Source organism: Xenia sp. Carnegie-2017, unplaced genomic scaffold (genome assembly GCF_021976095.1).
Source record: "Xenia sp. Carnegie-2017 unplaced genomic scaffold, XeniaSp_v1 HiC_scaffold_14, whole genome shotgun sequence".
In the NCBI taxonomy this organism is placed as follows: domain Eukaryota; kingdom Metazoa; phylum Cnidaria; class Anthozoa; order Malacalcyonacea; family Xeniidae; genus Xenia; species Xenia sp. Carnegie-2017.
Genome location: NW_025813447.1, coordinates 3,805,636 through 3,826,096, shown reverse-complemented (window position 1 = coordinate 3,826,096; position 20,461 = coordinate 3,805,636). Strand labels below are relative to the sequence as shown.

At 36.9% G+C, this 20,461-nt stretch overlaps 2 protein-coding genes across 3 annotated transcripts in view; one reads left to right on the top strand and one right to left on the bottom strand.

The window, feature by feature from the left end:
• The first annotated feature begins 1,233 nt into the window (after positions 1 to 1,233).
• LOC124435358 (tubulin glycylase 3B-like) lies at positions 1,234 to 13,744 on the top strand. The gene is made up of 19 exons (XM_046985292.1): positions 1,234 to 2,352; positions 3,148 to 3,252; positions 3,343 to 3,738; positions 3,905 to 4,168; positions 5,054 to 5,134; positions 5,760 to 5,807; positions 6,515 to 6,629; positions 6,848 to 7,167; positions 7,999 to 8,060; positions 8,151 to 8,214; positions 8,298 to 8,475; positions 8,634 to 8,725; positions 9,465 to 9,517; positions 10,278 to 10,391; positions 10,598 to 10,703; positions 10,788 to 10,847; positions 10,944 to 11,031; positions 11,372 to 11,436; positions 12,083 to 13,744. The coding sequence occupies exons 1-19, from the start codon at positions 1,891 to 1,893 to the stop codon at positions 13,040 to 13,042; spliced, it is 3,633 nt and encodes a 1,210-aa protein (XP_046841248.1). The 5' UTR covers positions 1,234 to 1,890; the 3' UTR covers positions 13,043 to 13,744.
• LOC124435360 (copine-9-like) overlaps positions 9,966 to 20,461 on the bottom strand; it is a 22,818-nt gene continuing 12,322 nt past the window's right edge. Inside the window, exons 15-27 of one of the 2 annotated variants that reach the window (XM_046985294.1) lie at positions 19,994 to 20,047; positions 19,779 to 19,840; positions 18,146 to 18,192; positions 17,975 to 18,080; positions 17,789 to 17,864; positions 17,612 to 17,699; positions 16,146 to 16,185; positions 15,650 to 15,688; positions 15,503 to 15,575; positions 15,089 to 15,146; positions 14,601 to 14,674; positions 13,985 to 14,146; positions 9,966 to 10,522 (exon numbers count right to left, since the gene is read on the bottom strand). In XM_046985294.1, coding sequence (XP_046841250.1) covers positions 14,003 to 14,146; positions 14,601 to 14,674; positions 15,089 to 15,146; positions 15,503 to 15,575; positions 15,650 to 15,688; positions 16,146 to 16,185; positions 17,612 to 17,699; positions 17,789 to 17,864; positions 17,975 to 18,080; positions 18,146 to 18,192; positions 19,779 to 19,840; positions 19,994 to 20,047 — 861 coding nt within the window. In that variant the 3' untranslated portion in view covers positions 9,966 to 10,522; positions 13,985 to 14,002. Of the gene's footprint in view, positions 10,523 to 13,592; positions 13,920 to 13,984; positions 14,147 to 14,600; positions 14,675 to 15,088; positions 15,147 to 15,502; positions 15,576 to 15,649; positions 15,689 to 16,145; positions 16,186 to 17,611; positions 17,700 to 17,788; positions 17,865 to 17,974; positions 18,081 to 18,145; positions 18,193 to 19,778; positions 19,841 to 19,993; positions 20,048 to 20,461 lie in introns of those variants that run through there. The other variant, XM_046985295.1, reaches the window with a different exon arrangement.

The window sequence follows — 20,461 nt, the reverse complement described above, 5'->3', positions numbered from 1 at the left end:
CACAAAATTTCAGCCCGGCAAATCGGGCTGAAATTGCTCCATGTAATCGGCCCCTAAAAGAGAAGTGTAACGGTAGAGTGAAAAACATATACAGTTAAGAGAAGGAAATCTTAGAAAATACAGTCATATTCTTCATTTCATTTTTCTGACAGTCAAAACACGACTCGAAAACACGTGATCCAATATCAGGAATTCGGACAAACACATTTTCGACATATTCAACTTATATCGAGTACAGCGGTACATTGCGTATTGAAACTGTATGTCTGAAAATGTGAAGCAAACGGTCGAACACTTTTTATATCGTGAATACCTGATATAAGGATCGCGATTTTTTGACACATGTTTTCACCGCCAGAAAGTTGGATTAAAAATGAGAAAGTTTCGCTGAACTATGTTTCTCTATTGTACTCCATCCCCTGCATGGGATGGACTGGGAGCTACTCTGACTGATAGGCTTCGAAAAGATCAAGACACCACAATAAAAATATGAAAGTTTAACCAAACGATATTTCTTATTTAGCACTCCAGCACAAAATTTACTGAGAGCTTGTCTGACAGGCTCGGAAAGTATTGAATGTTTTATAATGAACCAAATTTCTTTTCAGTATAGTTGTTTAGCATGGGATGAAGTTGATACTGCACTGTCTGCACTGACGTATAGGACACTGGAGGGTTTCCAGAGCTACTTGGCGTGCTTGCAATAAAACGCATTACATCTTTGCATTACATCTCAATCAGCTGTGGTTTTAGCTCTGCCAAGTCAATTGAGAACTAAATAGGCAGGCATTCAAAGTCATTGATTTTAACTGGCTTCCCTTCTTAAGAAATCGAATATTAATCTCTTGTCCGTCAACTGCTAAGCACAGAAAGCTCAATGATGTTAAAGAGACTTAACAAATTATCAAACATCTGAGTAATGCCAGCGATTTTTAATTATGGAAGATTTTAGAATCTTTTTGCATATTACAAAGGCAAGTGCTGATCCCAAAACCTAATAATAAACGTTCTTCTCTTATAATGAAACAACTCTTTTGAAAAACTTGCCAAATTCTCGTAAAGTAACGCCATCCATATTAAAGCAGTCTCGAATCAATATATTCTTGATGAACTAACTCGTGCACACCAACCGAGGAGTACCGTAATACTTGCACATATTTTAACTTATGCTTTTCTCGTTCATAAAGAAATAAATGAATGAGGAAAGAATTTTATGTTTCAAGATGTAAATCGTCCAGGATAATGAAGTCTTCAGAGTCAGAAGAACAGTCGGTGTAAGTGTTGACTCTGATGATGACTGTCGCCCAGGCTTTTCAATCATCGGTCAACCGGAAGTCATTCTGAGTAAACAGTACTGCACTAAACAGGACGATCTACATCTTTAAACATATGACGATACTCCCGATATTTTTTATATCGAATAAATAATTGTCGAGCCCTTTTTCCACCCTGAAGTACTTATTTGAACATGGCAATGTTCGATTAATTCACGTGTTTTCATACATCACCGTAACATCCGAGAACTAAGAGGTGGAAATTAGTGGAGTTGTGGACATGAAAAATTTGATAAAGAAACATTGTAAAAACGTAAAGATCTTTACGTAATAGTACTATGGCTAGGATTCGGTCCTGACTTTGCAATTTGATGAGAATGTGTATAAACTTTGCAAATGATTAAATGCTTTTTAACATTCGCGGGAAAATATGAAATTGACTTTAATTTAAAGCCTTTAAGTAGCAATTAATTTGTTGCCTAGCAACTGCGCGTTCATTCAACATGGCGTTCGAAGGAACAACAGATGAAAGTTGTCGAACATTTTCTAGCCAACGTATTGGAAAAATTTGCGTGTTTACAGCGTGATATTAAATTGCTGTGAGCATTACAGGGATATGCGAGAGCATCTATGCAGAGAAAAGGAGAAAACGCAGTATGTCCAGGGAGATACGGCAATTGTTAGACCATGTAACAAGATTACAAGCTTGTCTTGCGATGTATTGCATGGCGAAAATGACGACGAAACGTGTCACGTGGCCGCAAATGAAGTGGTCAAGAGCAACAGCGAGGAACACAGCACCATTTTGAGGCAACATCGTCGAAAATCCTTGGATTTTGAGCAAGAATTCACGTTTACACCAAAGCTGAATTTAACAAGCGTGCGAATGGCGAAAGGTCGCGCTGGCAAAGCCCATTTGTGCATTGAAAGGCGAACTCGAAACTCTCTGGTTGGTGAGGTTGAAATGAATTTCACGTTTAAACCGAAAGTGAGCAGCAAGAGTGAGAAAATTGCCCAAAGCTTGAAAACATCTTTCTTAGAAAGGCAATTGATTCACGTTGAAAGGCAGAAAAAAATGGTGAGACTCCAAACTGATGATTGCGTTTGTAAAAGTGGCGGATTATTAAATACGGAGCCTGTAAGCTAAGAAAAAGTTGCAAGCCCAAAAGTGTTATCTATTGCTCCGACTAAGTACAGTCTCTTGAAGACGTTTGCGTTTCTCCTGCTCATTTGCTTTTGCCTTTCCCGGCTTCTGTTTGTAACTCATAGTTTAAACAATAAGGAACAAATTTAAAGTTCAAATGGGGTAAACTCAGTACTTTATGAGTTCTGTGCTTTGTGTATTAAAACAGTAGATCTTACAGTTTCCAACAGCATATATGCTCGAACTTTAGAACATTCAGCTCGTCCGGAATGACAAAGAGTAAAAACCATGTCTAAATACAGAGAGCCTCTCGAAAATGCGGGCCTGCAGGCTTCAGCATATTTAGCCAACTGAGAAAACCGCCACTGGTTTGTGTAATGTGAAACAGGATTTCTCTTGAATGAGTACTCTTTCAACCCGTGGAATTTTGTCCATAAATGGTTATGTGCATATTGTTTGGAATTGCACATTTTTGCCATAGTGGCTTTTCTTTTTGAAAATGTGTGCGGTGAATATGTGCAATGAAATGGTGGAACGTAAAAAGCGAAGGATTTCTGTTTGAATTCATTTAAGACTCATTTTCTTGCAATTGATGTTTTCTTACACATTAAAATGTTCCAATTGTTCAAATTTGGCAATTGCAACTGTATGGCACTTAGCAACAGTTCATCTAAATTCATAATTGCAACAGTTTTGCGAATGATGACAATTTTCACTCTCCGATTTCAGTTAGACAGTCAAGATGTATCAAGCGTATATTTTTCGCAAAAAAAGCATAGCAAACTTGTTCCTGTCGTACGAAAACACAAGACGGCAATAACAACGTCGAGTGAAGTAAGTAATTACGAAAAATGTGACACTGTAATGTCTCTTCGGTGCAATTAAAACAGTATTTAAATCTTTTACTTTATGCTGCAACACTAGATACAAAACAATTCCAAAAATACGAGGGACAGAAAGGCCGATGACTATGAAAGTGTCAAAGTGCCTGCCAACTGTTCGACAACGAATGAACGACGTCATGAACACGTGATAGAACCCATTGAGTCGCATGCAAATGCCCAAAAACTCTCAGAAAAGATGCATATCAAGTCACCCTACGCATGCCAGCAGGGAATCACTTTACCTGCGCGAAAACACAACAGATTGAGAACACATCCAGGAGTGAGTAGGGAAAAAGACATTTTGATACTTGAAGACACGCCAAAAACAGTAAAGTTCAAAGAGAAACATCGAAAGGTGGCGACCGTCCCGACAAAATGTTCTCCGATGTTTAGAAAACTAGAAGATATAAAACATACAGCAGATAAAGCCATTAGAGTGAGTATAGATTCCTCATTTATAAAACAAAGCAAGTACTTTATGTAGTATGGTTTATTCTCGACGATAATTCCTCTGGCAATAGCCACTAAAACATGTTAAATATGTCAGGAAGGTGAAGCCAGTTGACTAGGCTAACAAAATGGGCTTCTTTCATTTTTTAAAGGAACACAAGGTGTACGTCTGCCATGGACCTTACCCAGTTGTTCGCGCCTGTCTCCGCCGAAGGGGTTGGGTTGAAAAATATTTTAAAAGTTGTCAGACAGAGGTTACCAATGATAAGAAAAAAACGGCATCCACTGACGAGGAGGAAAATCATATGGAAAATGCCGAGCATGGTGGTTCAGAGGATATTGATGGATATGAAAGTACAGAGGAGAATGTGTGGTGTACTGGAAGCGACGATGCCGATGGTGAATACAGTTTGCTGGTGTGTGATTTTCGCGTTTCATTTCTTTTTTCACAATCTTGTTTTAAAACTCTCTTTTTGGCTGCACATCATAAAATGCACGCGTTGATCATTTAAAAGTACTGCCTTTACTTGTAGCAATGTTTCATTCCATGCCTTTACTTGTAGCAATGTTTCATTCCATCCAAAAACAGATTTTCTAGAACTTGTCGACATGATCAGTGCTAGCCTTAGACCGAAGGTCGAGGATTCGCACCAGCTTGAGAGTTTCACTAACGTCTTCGAGTTTTACATAAACCAGTACAAACAGGAAAAACTCTTTTATTTCTCTTTTATGAAAAAATCATGCAACGCAGATGAATTCAAAACAAATGTTTCGATTTTTCCAAAAACAAGTATTCTTGATTTATCTGCAAATTCTCTTTACTTGATCAAATTGATTGAGCTCCAATGGGTGAGCTCAGATTGGTTTACACAGGCTAATGCAAACTCAGCGATAAACCAATCAGCGCACGCGTTGTTATTTTATAATAAACTGCATTCAATGTTTGTTTCACAAAACCTTTGGTGAACTTTAAGCAACAGCGTGGTTGTAAGTGAAATGTTTTTTACTAGATTTGGTTTGATGAGCTGCGACTCTCTTACCTGCTTGCATTGTAGACTATACATATTTTTATATAATTGCAAAGTTCAGAACAGGGAGGACTGCTTAAGCTCGTCCGACCAAATCTGGTATGACCATTAAAAGAAATTATGCATGTTATGTTCTTACTGTCAAGCAGGCAACGTTTGTGAAAGTACATACTACATATATGACTTCAAAGAAATGTTTAACTTACTTCGGTAAACTCCTGTGCTTCCAAGAATTTCACATTAACTTCTATGACATCATTCTCTGTTACGTAGTCGCGATTGTGCCGTAACGCCACCGCGTCCTTTTTCTGGTCCTGCAAGAGAGATGACATTGACTTCAAATTCCTGAGAAAGGTAATTTACATCTGTGTATAATTATACACTCTTTATACATCATACATAATTATATACATATGTGTATAATTATATATAATAGTTTATATATAAACTTTCTTTACTACCACCATTGATAGTATAATATAATTATTATGTTACATTAGTATATCATAATTATATTATACTATCAATGGTGGTAATATAATTATCATACCACAAATAGTGGCAATATAATTATTATATTAGATTAGTATATACTATAGTAATGTAATAAAATAATTATATTATACTACCAATAGTGGTAGTAAAGAAACATTACGAGAAAACTAGACAAAACTCAAACTTATCATAACAACGGGTTACTTTCACTAAACTGAACAAATAACTATAAGACTAATGCTTTCACACAATGCTCAGCCCCAGTCTTCTTACGCATGAGTGACAGCCATCTAACTGCGAACTCGTTAGACATTTTATATTTTTGAGGTAAATCTCCGGTAAATTACTCCATTCATATTGTACATACACATGTTTATTAGTAATACGGAGTTTATCAGTTTTTAACATTTTCTACGTTTTTACTGTTTCAACGTTCCGTACTGTACCATGTTCAAACGTTTTCATCTGTTCATTTCATTTATAGGACCAAATTGCTAATCATTTTTCGAAGGCATATTCATTTACGACGAAGGTAATCGATGTATATCTTATATATTTTGTGATAAAAATAAAGGAAAGCGCTCGATTAATTTCTTGTTTATGACTGACCACAAACTTGTTTTTAACACAGCTATTTAAAAACAGTTGATTTTCATTTTTCCTTCACCTAATTTGGAGTCTAAAACTAAACGTATAATAGAAATGATAAGGGTGGGTGGATGTGTAGGGGTCTAGCCTTTTCCTTCCCTTCCGCAGTCGCACATTTCGGTCGATAGTAAATAGTTTTCATCGTTCAAAACGCCCGAATCAGATTAAAATTTTACTATGGACTGAATGAAACGCTAATTTCCAAATGCCAAAGTTTTACTTGCGTAAAAGAAACGTGATGACCTTTTTATCATCTCGAAAAAGTCACTGTTCAATGAAGCAAGGTGTCGTTCGCAGTCGTTCAGTATTTCGGGTCTTGTTGTTCATGCGACAGTAAATGTGTGTACTGTTTTGTTAAAAAGCTTTTTCCTCAATTCACTGCTCATTTGAAAAACTTAGCACAAATATATAAAACTGACCGTTCCGTTGCTTTTTCGCTACTTGGCTAAAAAGACTCGCCATTAAGCTAATCAAAAACAAACCGTCGCCATTTTTTTATCCTGAAATACTCGATGCAGATTAAAAACTACAGCGAATTGTTTAAGTTTTGTTTATTACCCTTAAAAGGAAAGCACTGATTGTTTTATGTAGGTAGGTCTGTGCACTCACTTGAGAAATTTATCGTGGTTTGAAGGCGCTTCATCCGACGAGTTCTTTCCACGCTGCCATCGTTTGGGAGCCAGCGACGAAAAGGAAGCGTTTATAGGTAAATATGGCCAGGGAACAGCTCGAAAATGAAACAAAAAGGCACGCTTACAAAATATAAAAAAATAAATATTGTCGCGAAAGCAAAATCTATAATCAGGCTCTCACACCCGCATGACCCAATTCCAAATGCCTGGCTGTAGGTCGAAAAAGGCGGGCTTTTTCTATTACAACATTGGGTTTAGTTTTATCAATTTTATCTTCCACCTTCCTTTATAGATGATTATCGATTAACGTCGGCATGCAACATATTGAAATTGCTAATCAAACGTTCGAGCAATGAAGTGACGACTTGCGAGAAAACCCCGTCTGCCGTCAAATCAAAATCCATGAGATCACTGAGTTCTGGTGTTCATTCTAGAACCCAGGCCAGGCAGGCCTCTCCAACAGGTTCGACACGATCGAGATCCAGTTTGAATTACGGAGAGCGATATTCGAGTAACGGTGTCGTGTCATCGAGTGCCGTCGTACTTGCCTGGCGCGCTTGTCGACAATTTATTATGTGTAGGAATAATGAGGACATCGACAGCAAGTACGAGGTATTTAGAGATATATTATTTACCCTCCCCTATCTTTACTACTTTCTTAAATTGTTATTAGAGTGAGTTCTAGCTTGGTTGAATGTCGTCTTAAGTCATTCCCACACTATCTACGTCATCCACTTTTCATATCACGTGATACTAGTCAGAGAAGCGATGTGATTGTCATAGTGGTAGTAAATCAGGATTAGCCGTTTAAAGTTCTTGAAAAGTCCTTAGATTGAAAATATATTTTAAGAAAATGAAATGTTCTCAAAAGTTCTAACTGTAAGAAAGTGCTTGAAAAGTTCTTGGGAGGCATAACTGAGCAGAACATATGTTTTGAGTTGCTACGTTTGTATAACTATAGCTATAAAACTATATTTAAATTGAAAGCGTAAAAATCCTAATCTTGACTGAAGCAGAAAACGCGACCTATGGACATCTTTGACCGACCAAAGCATAACACATTTAGCGTTGTGAATTGTCCATAATATTTGGATTTTTTCTTTAAAATTTGTTGAAAAAAAGTCAACTTTTTTTACTAAGTACTTCACGTACCCTGGAAATGCAAATAATGATTCAGTGACTCGTTCTTAGTTTACTGACAATTATTGCTCATGGGAAAGGGGAAGAGAAATTAGTTTTAAAAATTTCCACTATTCAGAAATAATGTTAAACTACAAATAAAGTAAGCACTACATTCTCACGCTAGAACTAACAATTCAACATCTAGCATGCCTTCCGTTTGACTTATATTTATTATAAATTGTTATTTAATAGAAGTTGACTATCTAAAATAGACTTTTAACCAACACGATACTAAATTCCACTTTTTACTTTTTGCTTCAGCACGCCATGTTAACAGAAGACGACTGGAACAGCCTGGTTGGCTTTTACAATCAGTTAATTCAGTAAGTCCCGTATAACTTCCGCTGACCAATAGATTTATGGCGAACCACACCTCCGTGAACAGTTAAAAATTTCCTTTTTACATTGTACAGCCCAGACAGCAGGATAGAAGGAGGTGAAGAGTTTCTTGAAAAAAGTAAAAAAGTTCTCGAAGAGGTAGCCATATTACTACATTTTAGTTATTAAAAATCCTCTTTCAAGGAATAAAGTTGTCACTCAAGTTAAAACTTGAAATTCAGATGCGCAAGTTGCTGCCTCAACTGGATTTGGATGGCGTCCGCAACGTGTGGATCGTGAAGCCTGGCGCCAAGTCACGTGGTCGAGGCATTATTTGTATGGACAGACTGGATGAAATTCTCAAACTGGTCAGCAGCACGGTAGCGAAGGAAAACAGATGGATAGTCCAGAAATATATAGGTCAATCTCTTTAAAATTATATTAGCAAAGTCAGGCAACGTATCTTTCAATCTAATCCTTTAATCACCTTTAACCCATCAGCGGAAGAATAATTATTAATCGTAATTACTCGTTCCAGGATAACGTTAATTCGAATAATTAAGGTAATTATTTTTCAGAAAGTCCATTGTTGATATATAACACAAAATTCGACATAAGACAATGGTTCCTAGTGACGGACTGGAATCCTCTCACGCTTTGGTTTTACAAGGTAAAGTTTAGGAAAGCGGCATACTGTTAGGAGATGTACTATATTTAATTTTTTACGGGATGATCTTTTGAGCCTGCAATGTATTTGACAGCGGTAGTGCGTTCATACTATGCGCAATATAGAGTATATCCAGTAAATCGGTGCAAGAACTGAAACACATGATTGCACCTTCGCATTCGTTTGGTTATTGATGAAGAAATATCTCATGAGTAACTGTGCCTACAGTACTAGTAATCTTTCAAGGGTTTGATATTTAACTGAACCTTTGTAGCATTTATATTTTAATTGAAAATTACATGTAGTACTCATGTTTTACCAAGTGACAGCACCGCAAGTTTTAGTCCCCCTTTGTAAATTTCAGACATTTTCATTATTCATTTCTTTCATTGCTACTCTATACTGAGCGTTTGGTGTCAGTAATTGGATTGCGTTACATAAGAGACTATAAACGTCGTCAACTAGCGAAGTATTTACAGTAGTGTAGACAGTCTGGAGGTGTATAGTCTTACAATGGAAATCCAATAATCATTACTTTTGTAAATCTATTGCGAAAATAAGCTTGATCAACCCCGTCCGGTGTGATAAATGTGTCACAATCAGGGAGCTAAATAAAAATAAATTGAGAAAAACTCGGCTTTTAGGAGTTAACATTGAAAACACAGTCAACGTTACTCATTGTTTATATACTTCATCATCAACATTTATACATGCTTTTCTGGGCTTTTTTTTCTTTTTATAGGATTGTTATTTTAGATTCTGTAGTCAAGAATTTACTTTAGAGAACTTTGAACCGTAAGTGTATACAGTAAAACCAATGATTCGAACTTTTTGTGTCCTCCAAACAGTTGTCCGTCAAGTCCTAACTCTTTTGAATTAGTCACAATTCAACGGATGTCTTGTGCCTATTTTCTGTATTGAAGTCTATCTACTTGGATTTGAAGAAACGCAACAATCCAACCGTCTTCATATTATATACGATTCACAATTACTTTACAAGTACTAGCTATAAAAGAATATTCTCACCGACCGCTTATGTTGGTAGAAAAACCCACATAGTGGAAAAAATTATGCGGATTTCATAGACTAGTGAACGCCCGAACCTTACCGTATCCTACCAATATGGCCGCTTTGACGTCATAATCGACCTAATAAAGACCGCAGCAGAGGTCTTTACCTCTCGTACATAGATGTCTGTTGTGGTCAACTTTAAGTAAAATATTTTCCTTTTTTAAATAAACCGTTTTACATTGCACAGCATAGCTGTATTGTGTACATATATAATTCTATATTTGAATGTTGTTCTACATACTTAATCATAAAGTTAATGTACAGCATAGCTGTATTTTGTACATATATAATTCTATATTTGAATGTTGTTCTTCATACTTAATATTACTGTAAATGTACAGCATAGCTGTATAGTGTACATATATAATTCTATATTTGAATGTTGTTCTTCATACTTAATATTACTGCAAATGTACAGCATAGCTGTATAGTGTACATATATAATTCTACATTTGAATGTTCTTCATACTTAATTTTACTGCAGATGTATTCACTTGGCGAACAATTCGATACAGAAGCATTATCAAAACGGAATTCGCGACGAAAGACTACCAGAAAACAATATGTGGAGTAGCGAAGAATTCAAAGACTATTTAAAGTACTATTTTATTTCCTACCTAGTCACAGCTCAAACCTATTATTTCAGATCATCCACAGAGAAAATGTGTCCAAATGCTCGTTCTCTTGTGTTAAAATCTTTTCGGAGTTTTTCCCCTCTTTCTATAAAGACTGTAAATACAAAAAAAAACATAATCACATACAATTGAACACAACTGTAAACCTACTAACTTTAATTTCTTTAAGGGAAAGAAACCAAAGTGCATTGTGGGAAAACTTAATATATCCCGGCATGCGTCAGGCGATTGTCTATGCCCTAGAGTGTTGCCAGTCAACTGTAGAGGCAAGAAAGGTACGTAATACGAAATGCAAACGACAGCAAAATATGCTCCAAGTGACAAACTTCATGTAAAATCTCTTTTTTCGTTTTTAACAGAACTCGTTCGAATTATACGGAGCCGATTTTATGTTGACTGAAGACTATAAACCCTGGCTGGTAATGCCACTCACTTAGGTCACAATCGTAGGATGGGGAAGGGGTGGACATGTAAAGACTCATTTTCCATTCATCATTCATCTTTCCATTTTTCAGATAGAGATAAACTCCAGTCCGGCTATGGGAGCGAGTACTGCAGTGACGAAAAAACTTTGCGCGAACGTCATTGAGGATACCATGAAAGGTAGGAAATCGAACAAGCATTCCTCTATCCTTAGATTTGACTGTCAGAGCATAAAAATGAATTGAATAGAATGAGTGCAGATTTCGGAAGAGTCATCAACCTGATTAAATCATTTCTACATTGAAAACAAAACGGTATTTTGTACATTGACTTGTCAAAAGCTGACCCTAAACCTTATTTACAAAGCATCAAGAGATGAATGCAGGGGTAGAAGATTGCGGAAGACTAATCCGTTATATTAAATCCTCAATAGATCTTAACTAAATCTGTAATCTATACACCGATGAGCTAAAAAAGGAGTATGGCTTAGTACCAACAATTGTATTTTGTAACGTTTTAGTGGTTTTGGACAGAAGAGAAGACAAAAACTGCGACACTGGTCGATTCGAATTGGCTTTCAAACAGGTGAAAGTTTTATATTTTGCACACGCATGTTCGATGATAAAGATGGTAAAACAAAATTCTTTTGAATTTTGAAAAATCTGAAAGTAGCTACATGGCAAATTATCGATAGTTTCAGAATCCTTTTATCAACCAGAAGATTGCGAATCTTTACACATTGATAGAAAATACGAGAGATAGTTCAACGTTCTTGGACTACATTTTGTAGTGTCTGCGGTAAAACCCCACGATATCATCTGGACCATTTTTTTTTCGAACTTCACCAGTTTCACGAGTGACTTGTACATATTTCAAAAAAACCTGGAGTTGCCACTCCCCACCACACCATACTCTTAGCGTGCTTTAAGTTTTCACCTACATAACGTTGAGTCACTTTGAGACTTCATGTTGTACATAACGTTGAGTCACTTTAAGACTTCATGTTGTACATAACGTTGAGTCACTTTAAGACTTCATGTTGTACATAACGCGAGTAAGAATAACGAAGTTTGGGACCAAATGTTGAGTATTGACATCAACATGACACTAAAAGTGAACTGCACAAAAGAAGATTAGTGATTTCACGTTGTGTTATTATTGTTCGTAAACATTTCATTGTATCTTGTATGAGCATGCGCATGCATGATTTTTTGCTTGTTTGACTCCACAGCCGTATGTTGACGCGCCGCCATACATTGGAATAAATCTTGCAGTCAACGGCAAGTCCTTACTCGGGGCAAATTCGCCGTATCGTCGGCAAACGAGTGCAAATCGTTTGGAAAAAATGGCTCGCCTAAAAGGAAAAAATCTCACAACAAACGCAAAACACGGCGATGACAGCTTGACGGTAAACACCGAAGGTTCGACGGTGTCGAACGAAGATAGCCCGAAGGAGGGTGCCACTGAGGGAAAAGAAAACGAAGCGAGGCTTGCCGAGACAACCATGATAAAAACGAAAGAAACCCAATCTAGAGGAAATGACGAACTAAAGTCGGAAATACTCAATGCAAGACAAAATAACGCCAAAGGCAACCCCTCCAATTTGCGTTCCAATCAAATAGAAAAATTTTGGAAAAGCCAACAGAACCTTGACGCGGAGAAAAAAATGAAACTGGAGCTGAAGAAATCAGTGTTAACTTTTACAATGGACAAAGAATTTGACACCAGTGTTTTCAAGAACACGAAAGGAGAGAACGTAGACAGACAGCGCGAAAAAGGTCATAAAGTTAAAAATCACGTGAACAATGTCAAAAACCATGTGGACAATCCTGAAAGTCACGTGAATAACGTTGAAAATCTCACAACACCTAATGATGTCAGCAATAATGGATTTTACTTCCAAATCAATGTCAATCACGCGGGTGAAAACGTCAGCAATTTGAAGCCGTGTGACAGACACGTGGACAAAAACAGGACTCCCAAGAATAAAAACAAAAGCAGCAAAAGTGTGAACCAGACAAAGAACATACGTCATCCTGCTACAACAATTATAACGATGCCGGAGATTGGTAACTCCAAGGCGATTTTACGGTATACAGACAAGCGTTATAGGCAAACTAAAAAAGTTGCCATTGGCACGAGGTCTGAGTTAAAGTTACGCAAAAAATCACCGGATGTGGTGATCAATTAGGATAGTGTAGGATTAAATGGAAAAATATTTGTAATTGTTGTTTATACAGTATAGGAGTAATGAGATCATTTGGCTATATATGGGTTGAATGATTATGGATACTTTAAATTATATTCAAATTTGTGCCATCTATGCCTCCTAAAATGAATTGTTTATCCTTCTTTGTCCCTATGACGTTATACTTGAATTTTACATGACGTAATTATTACATAATTGTATAACTTTCTATGTTAGCATAAGACACCGACTTCAATGAGCTTAGGTAGGAGACCGCTATAGGACACTGGATTGAATAGGGTACCTAGTGCACTGGATAAATTAGGCTAAATGACCTAGTTACCAGTCTACTAGATGTATGACTCCATCGAAATTCTTAACTTATGAGTGAGGCAAGCCGCCATCTTTAAAGGTGGAAAAACTGACAATATTTACGAAAATCTGCTTCTTCTGCATTGATATACATTGTAGAGGTATTTGTCTTTGTTTAGTTCTCAAACATTAGAGCATTCGGTTTTCAAACTTTTTTTAAATTATATTCCTACCACATATGTACTGTAGCTTCTTTCATCCCACCATGTAATTTGATATTATGTAAGTAAATATTATATATTCCTCATTACTTGAAATTTAATAATGTCTGATGATGTCTTCAGAGTCAAGACAAAACGTTACGCTACTCAATAAATATTTCTTTTACATATATATATTCTTGTATTTAATGGCTCTTTTAGAAGCACTCTGCTGCGCTTTAATATTTATTATAAGAATTCGGTTCCTGCCTGGTATATCCCTGGTCATTATTTTTGATCAAGAGTTTTGATTTTTCCAACCTTTGAAGTTGGCGACCATGCCTCACCTTGGCACGTTAGTTACAGATCTAGGGGAATGGGTTCTAAATCATTGACACGGCACACGACATGAAGTTGTACTTGTTGCACATACCTGAGACTATGTTCAAAATTACGGCTGTCGAGGCTGAATTTTGTGTTTTTTCATGTATTCCAAGAATTGTCCCGGGAGCTCCTCGAGTACATCCGACGCCAGTCTTGCACCACTTGTGACGTCACCATAGCGACTGCTGAGATAGTTCCGGAAAGGAACGAACTGATAACAATAGAGAAATTTTAGCCAACATGACATACCGTCTACGACATTGTGAAAAACGGCGTAAAATAAAGTGAATACGCCCATGTATACGCCATTTTACGCCATTTTTACGCCAATTGTACGACGATACATTGTGTTTTCACTAAGTTTCACATATAAAACTTTGATTAGCATAATATGCTAAGAGGACCTAGCTATGCAATAAGTGAACTTGACATCTACGCCTCTACTTAAAAGCTCACTCGCGCTCAAACACACTGAGCAAGGCTTCAAAATCACCTCAAAAATTATTCCAAGACGGTATTTTAACTTCACTGAAAGCTTGATTTGAAATATAGAAAAACCTAGCATGATTTCTCTGTTGCACTTCGCAAGCGAGTGAGTGACCATTTAGAACACCTGTGTTTATAGCCAACTTTTATTTGAAACACTTTTTAAATGAAGCACTCACTTGAACAATGTCGCGTTCCGCTTCGCGACCTCTCGACGACAGACGTACAACATCTCCGTCAAGAACTTCCATTGCTATAAAGAAAACAACGATGAAATTTATCGTGAAAATTTTATGGGATAGTCGCGAAAGAGCCGAAATATCGGACGAGAGAGAGCAGTCAAAAAAATTTTTTCAACCCGAACGGACAAAGGCAGCCGTCGTCTTATGAATCGAGGACAGAAACTAACGCTCGAATGCTACTAGCTTTCACCAAGTCAAATATCCCTAAACTTATGTGTTGAGTAGTAAAACTTGGTTCACGCTACAAGCACAAGGGAAAACAAAAGATTAAACAAAGACAGTCAGCATCGTATCTGAATTAAGCAACGACAAAAAATTAAAAAAAAAACACGAGAAAGACGACCATTAAGAAGTGCAGGAGAAAAAGTTTGTCTCTTTCACAAAAGCAACGACGTTCAGATGACTTCGGGGTTCACTGGATTTACCTTCAAAATCGGCAGGTCCAATTCCAACGATTATGATCGACATGGGAAGGGATGCCGCCTAGAGAATGTACAGTTTATTTTCAGTATCAATCGCTGCTCCTACATCAGGTGGAAAGCACGGGCTCAGTTTGCAAACATTTAATAGCCTTCATAACATGTATTGTTTCCAGTGAGATGCGAGACGGGAAAAGAATTCTAAGTTATCTCAAACTATATAAATAACTAAATATCAGTTTGTATATACTTCCTTGTAACAGAACACCTGTAATTAGTCTGAAGATTTATGAGTGAAGACGAAACGTCACTCGCTACATAAATATTATACAACGAACCAACGGCTTATGGCTTTTTTGGAAATGAGTTGTTGCGCTGTAATCTTTATAAATCGAGAAGCTTTGTAACATTAATACGTACATTGACAATGGCTTCTTTAGTTTGTGCCATATCTGAAATGATTCCGTCGGTCAGAATAAGCAAAACAAAATACCTTCAAAAATGATGAGAGAATTTCTTGTTAGATAAAAATAAAAATCGTTTCGAAATTTCGAATGAACAACATACTCGCTTCCATGATTACGTCGGATGCTATCTCTTGCGATTCTGTACAACAGGTTCATAAAATTATAATGGAAAAACTCAATAAGCTGTCTCAACATAAAATTTGACAAGGAGGGAGGAAACAGGTTGTCTTCCTCCCCATGAAGAGGAAGGCGAGGCAAGAGTAAAGAATTTTGCTCAGGGTACTCAACGGTCTCAACCTAAACGCTGATTTGAGAAGAGACCCGTGATTAAGATAGTCATTGTCAAGCTGTCTTTCAAGATACGTTAACGTTGTTTGTCATTGAGCTTTGCTCATGCAGTGGTAAAAGTTTAAAATCATGACGTTGTAAAATTGAGAGAAAAGCGCCCCAGGGCCACGCAGTGCCTCCCTATGATCCTGCCGACAACAAGCCTTTGTCTGAATTCAAGTCACCTAGTTGACCTAGTCTTTCTAAGTCTTTTGTGAACAAAATCTCTATTCAGCAACCGTGTCTAAACATCAACGTAAGAAACATACCTTGAGCAGCTGTTGATCACTGGAGCAAAATTCGTTGGTCCTATAAAATCAAAAGCCAGTTGAAAAGCATACATTAGAATCATAGGCGCGAGAAGACGGGGGGCTATTAAAAAATGCACGATATGCAGTGATAATTTCCTATGAAATCCATTGTTTTCATTTGAGTATAACTTGCATAAATGAATACGAGACCCCCGCCCAATTATTAATCCTACTACGCCCTTGCATGGATTTACTTGTAATAACACGTGACAGAGATGGATTAACGGTGATTTTTAAAGGGCGTGGGGCCAAGTCAGAATGAGTGTTAAGAGTTAGTACGTCAGCAGGATAATATACATTTACGACGACAAGCCATACTGCATTGTTCTATAACAAGGTACAAAATATTAGTCGTACTCTTTTGATTCAGCAACGACAATAACCACAGTTGCAAACTATTTTCGTATGTATTTCAAAAATTTCAAAACATTTGCCTTGGTATGAATCTTGATCTTGTTGTGAGTAAAGAACACTTACAATAACCCACTATGTCAAGACAAGAAGAGATACACATCCTGATTAAAGTGCCTATGACACTCTCAGGGAAATAATTTGTTTAAATAAAGTGGACGATTTAAAGAACATTTGCAATATATTCTATGAGACGAAAATTTGACCTTCCTCGATTATTTGGACTTCGAAGTTGGCTTTTTTGTGTTTGACAGCGAGGTGCTATTACTGGGACTAGTTCACCGCACGTGACGTACATTGGAGAACACAATGCTTTTCAACGCTATAGTTTATAGTGACATTTATAGCAAAGTTGAAAAATTTACTTTTATGAAGCTTGTGTTGAGTGAATTTTTCATGATTGAGACGGGTGTTCGAACTTGGTGAACCATCACGAAGGGATATCATTACATTGAACTTTGAAGGAATCATTAAAGAAATCCAAATCAAATTGACTATCTAAATCGTCGGAAAATCTGGACGACATCGTGTCAGCGAAAAATGAAATTAAAATTTAATAAAGGATAAAATCGTGCACTTCATTATTAAATTGACAATATATTATTACAGCACTCAAAAGCAGCGTGTTCTCCAATGTACGTCACGTCCGGTTAACTAGACGTCAGTCACAGCACCTCACGGTCAAACACGAAAAAAGCCAACTTTGAGGCCCAAAAGTCAAAGAAGATCAAATTTTCGTGTTATAAAATATATTGCAAATGTTCTTAAAATCATCCACTCTATCCGAGAATGCTCTTAAAATAATCCACTCTATCCGAAAATGCTCTTAAAATAATCCACTCTATCCGAAAATGCTCTTAAAATAATCCACTCTATCCGAAAATGCTCTTAAAATAATCCACTCTATCCGAAAATGCTCTTAAAATAATCCACTCTATCCGAATACATTAATTCTCTGAAAGCGATGTAGGCACTTCAATCCATTCTTGCATGCATAAAAAACCTCGACATACCATACAGTTTAACTTTTTGTATACAATCTCGATAACTGCTGACAACACCGGACACTCCACTACAATAGGGGTTCTCAGGGTTCCAGTTCTAACAAAGAGAAAAACTTAAGAGAGGTTCTAGCAAAGCTGACAGGTTTTTAAACAATAATGAGAATGAAAAACAATTAAAACTCATACCAAAGCAAACTCGTGAGAAACTTGCCAATGTGGAGGGAGTCTGGCACCAAATCCGAAGGCTGGAAAATACTTATCCCTAAAAGTAAAAATCTCAAACATGAAATTCAACCATCTGCATTACTATCCTGAGCTTTTGCAACATCAACTGACGAATCAAAATCATCACATAATTTCAAAACAACTTACGAGTCATAATCTTCGCAAATTCTTCCGACAGCCGAGAGCGCTTTCACGTAAAGATTTGGTTCGTATGGGTTGATATAATGAAGAGAGTTCGGGTTATTTTGCTCGCCTGGATTCAAACAACAAGGCGTGAAAGGTAGGAATGCAAAACAAACAAAACCAAAAAAAAGTTACCGTTGGATGCAGTAAAATCAACAGCAACAACGAAGCTTAATTGCGTCCTAAATAAAAGAATACTTCACTCGTTGTATTGCATAACTGAGAAAACTGCAGTACAAGGAATGAACAGCAGGCCCACTTTGATATTAAACTTGAGTTGGGGCTGTAGATTTGATTACAATACTGGCTGTGGTTAGCCATCTCATTGTTTCTATTGGTCAGAAAATACAATTGACTGACTATCATTACGCTAATCACGTGCGTAATAGATGTAAAATATATGGGTCATACAAAAATTTTGCTTGAGTTAGACCACTGTTTGTTTCCATTTCCTATGCTGTGATCGAGAAGAACTAGTTGACGTATATGTTTCTAGAAAACACTTTAAGAAGGTGGTCAGGGCCAGATTAAACAAAGAGCAAGACGAAGCAGCTGCCCAGGGGCCTTTACAAAAAAGGGCCTCCTGAGGCGGGATCTAGTGTACGTAAAAATAAATTATAGCTCCTCAATTTTAAATTACGTTCAGAAAAACACGATTGGTTTTCAGTTTCAGAATATAATTTTACCAATGGATTGGCGTCTTAGAAATGTAAATATACGCCAAAATAGTAATTTATTTTGGCGTACTCTAAATCCGCACCTGGGCTGGAATCAACCATTATCATTGTACAAAAAATTTCGTCCACTCTTAAGGTCAATTTCATGTCATCGACAACAGACTACGTACAACAATGAATCACGCTAGACTCATCCATCGATTGCTTTGAAGGACATATGACTTAAAATTTTACTACTAAAATTATAGTTTCATTTAACAGAACTTTGAAAATGACAGTGTATTTTCTAAAACAGTTTGTGAATAACTCATTTCATTCTCGAAGTATTGAAGTTTTTGTAATGTCCGATCTATAAAACTTTCTACGTCATTTTGCATAATGCGTCCCTGCAGTGTTTCCAACATCTTTTTTATTGAAGTCAATTTTTGGTTGAAATGATCATGCAATTTTTTATACCATTAACTCTTCACAATTAAGGGAACTCTTCTCGGTTGAGGTAATATATCGGCAAATATACTGCTATTTTAAATTCTCATTAAGGATTTATATTGTTTAGTACTAGAAAATCAATTCTTACATATACGCACATGATAAGTATGTGGCTTAAACTCACACTTTCAGGATATTATAGTCAGTTGTTACATGTTTGTGGATGCAGATCGTCCAGGCTAGTAGAGTCCTGAATAGGACTGTTGCTGTTGATTTTGACTGACGTTTCGATACTCGTTAACGATACTCCAGGGTTCAAGCCACTTACTATTACGATCATTTGGACGACAGAGCGAACAACTCGCTAATGACTACTACCGCTAAGGTTGTCGAAACGTCAGTCAACATCAACAAAAACAGTCCTTCTCAGGACTCTACTAAACTGGACGATCTACATCTACAAACATGTAACGATGCCCGGATTCAAACCATTTACTTTATGGCCAGTTGTTTTACGCCACGTGTTTTTCACGTGCTCATGTCCGTGGCAGAATTGATTTTCTGATTCTTTGACGATATATCATCGAAAGACAAAATTCCCAAGCAGTCAAAGAGATAGACAACGATGCTTCAGACTAAGAAGCGAATATATTATTACTAACCCTCCGCGAATAAAATCCAAAAACGTCGGCTGTTGTTCTACCTTACATTGCAGAAGTGTGACCTAAAAATGTCGATGAAAATTAAAGATAACATATTGTCGAGCAGCGAATAGCATATAACATAAATAGCCTGCCTGCTTTTTATAACATTCAACTGACAGTATGAGAGAAAAGATTTGATCCTCTCTAAAAACCGCAGTGAAACGTCTACTTACAGTCCCGGAATTTCTATACTTTTTTTTCTTCCTCTGTTTCTTAGTATTCACAACCTAAAACAAAAATTTACTTTATCCGTCTTGAAGGACTCGTAAGACTTTACTCATTGCTAGCCAACATTTGAATAGCACAATGCGACAGACCAGAAAAATTAGCATGGATAACGAATAATCAAACTTTACGTCCCACTTATGAATTTAACAAAATGTATTTTCATGCAACATATTTTCGTAAGCCCAAGGCTTTTACTAGCTTAAGCAAACTTGAGAACGGTCAATCTAGAGTGACTACATTTAACTAAAATACATGGAACGCTACCTGAAGTAAATAATTGAAGCCAAATCTTACACCCAGACACGCGTGTGTAGTGTTTCGAGATTCTCTCGCGGAGTGAAAATTGATTGACTGCACATGCGTGTCTTGGTGTTATCTCGCGTGTCTGCGTGTAAAATTTGGCTTCAAAAAAA

What these genes read in the sequence shown, in the direction of transcription:
- LOC124435358 (XM_046985292.1), top strand. Translation starts at nt 1,891, where the DNA reads ATGCGAGAGCATCTATGCAGAGAAAAGGAGAAAACGCAGTATGTCCAG. An exon ending in ACTTCAAATTCCTGAGAAAG is followed by an intron (nt 5,135 to 5,759) that starts GTAATTTACATC and finishes TTTCATTTATAG; the next exon opens with GACCAAATTGCTAATCATTT. An exon ending in ACTTTAGAGAACTTTGAACC is followed by an intron (nt 9,518 to 10,277) that starts GTAAGTGTATAC and finishes ATTTTACTGCAG; the next exon opens with ATGTATTCACTTGGCGAACA.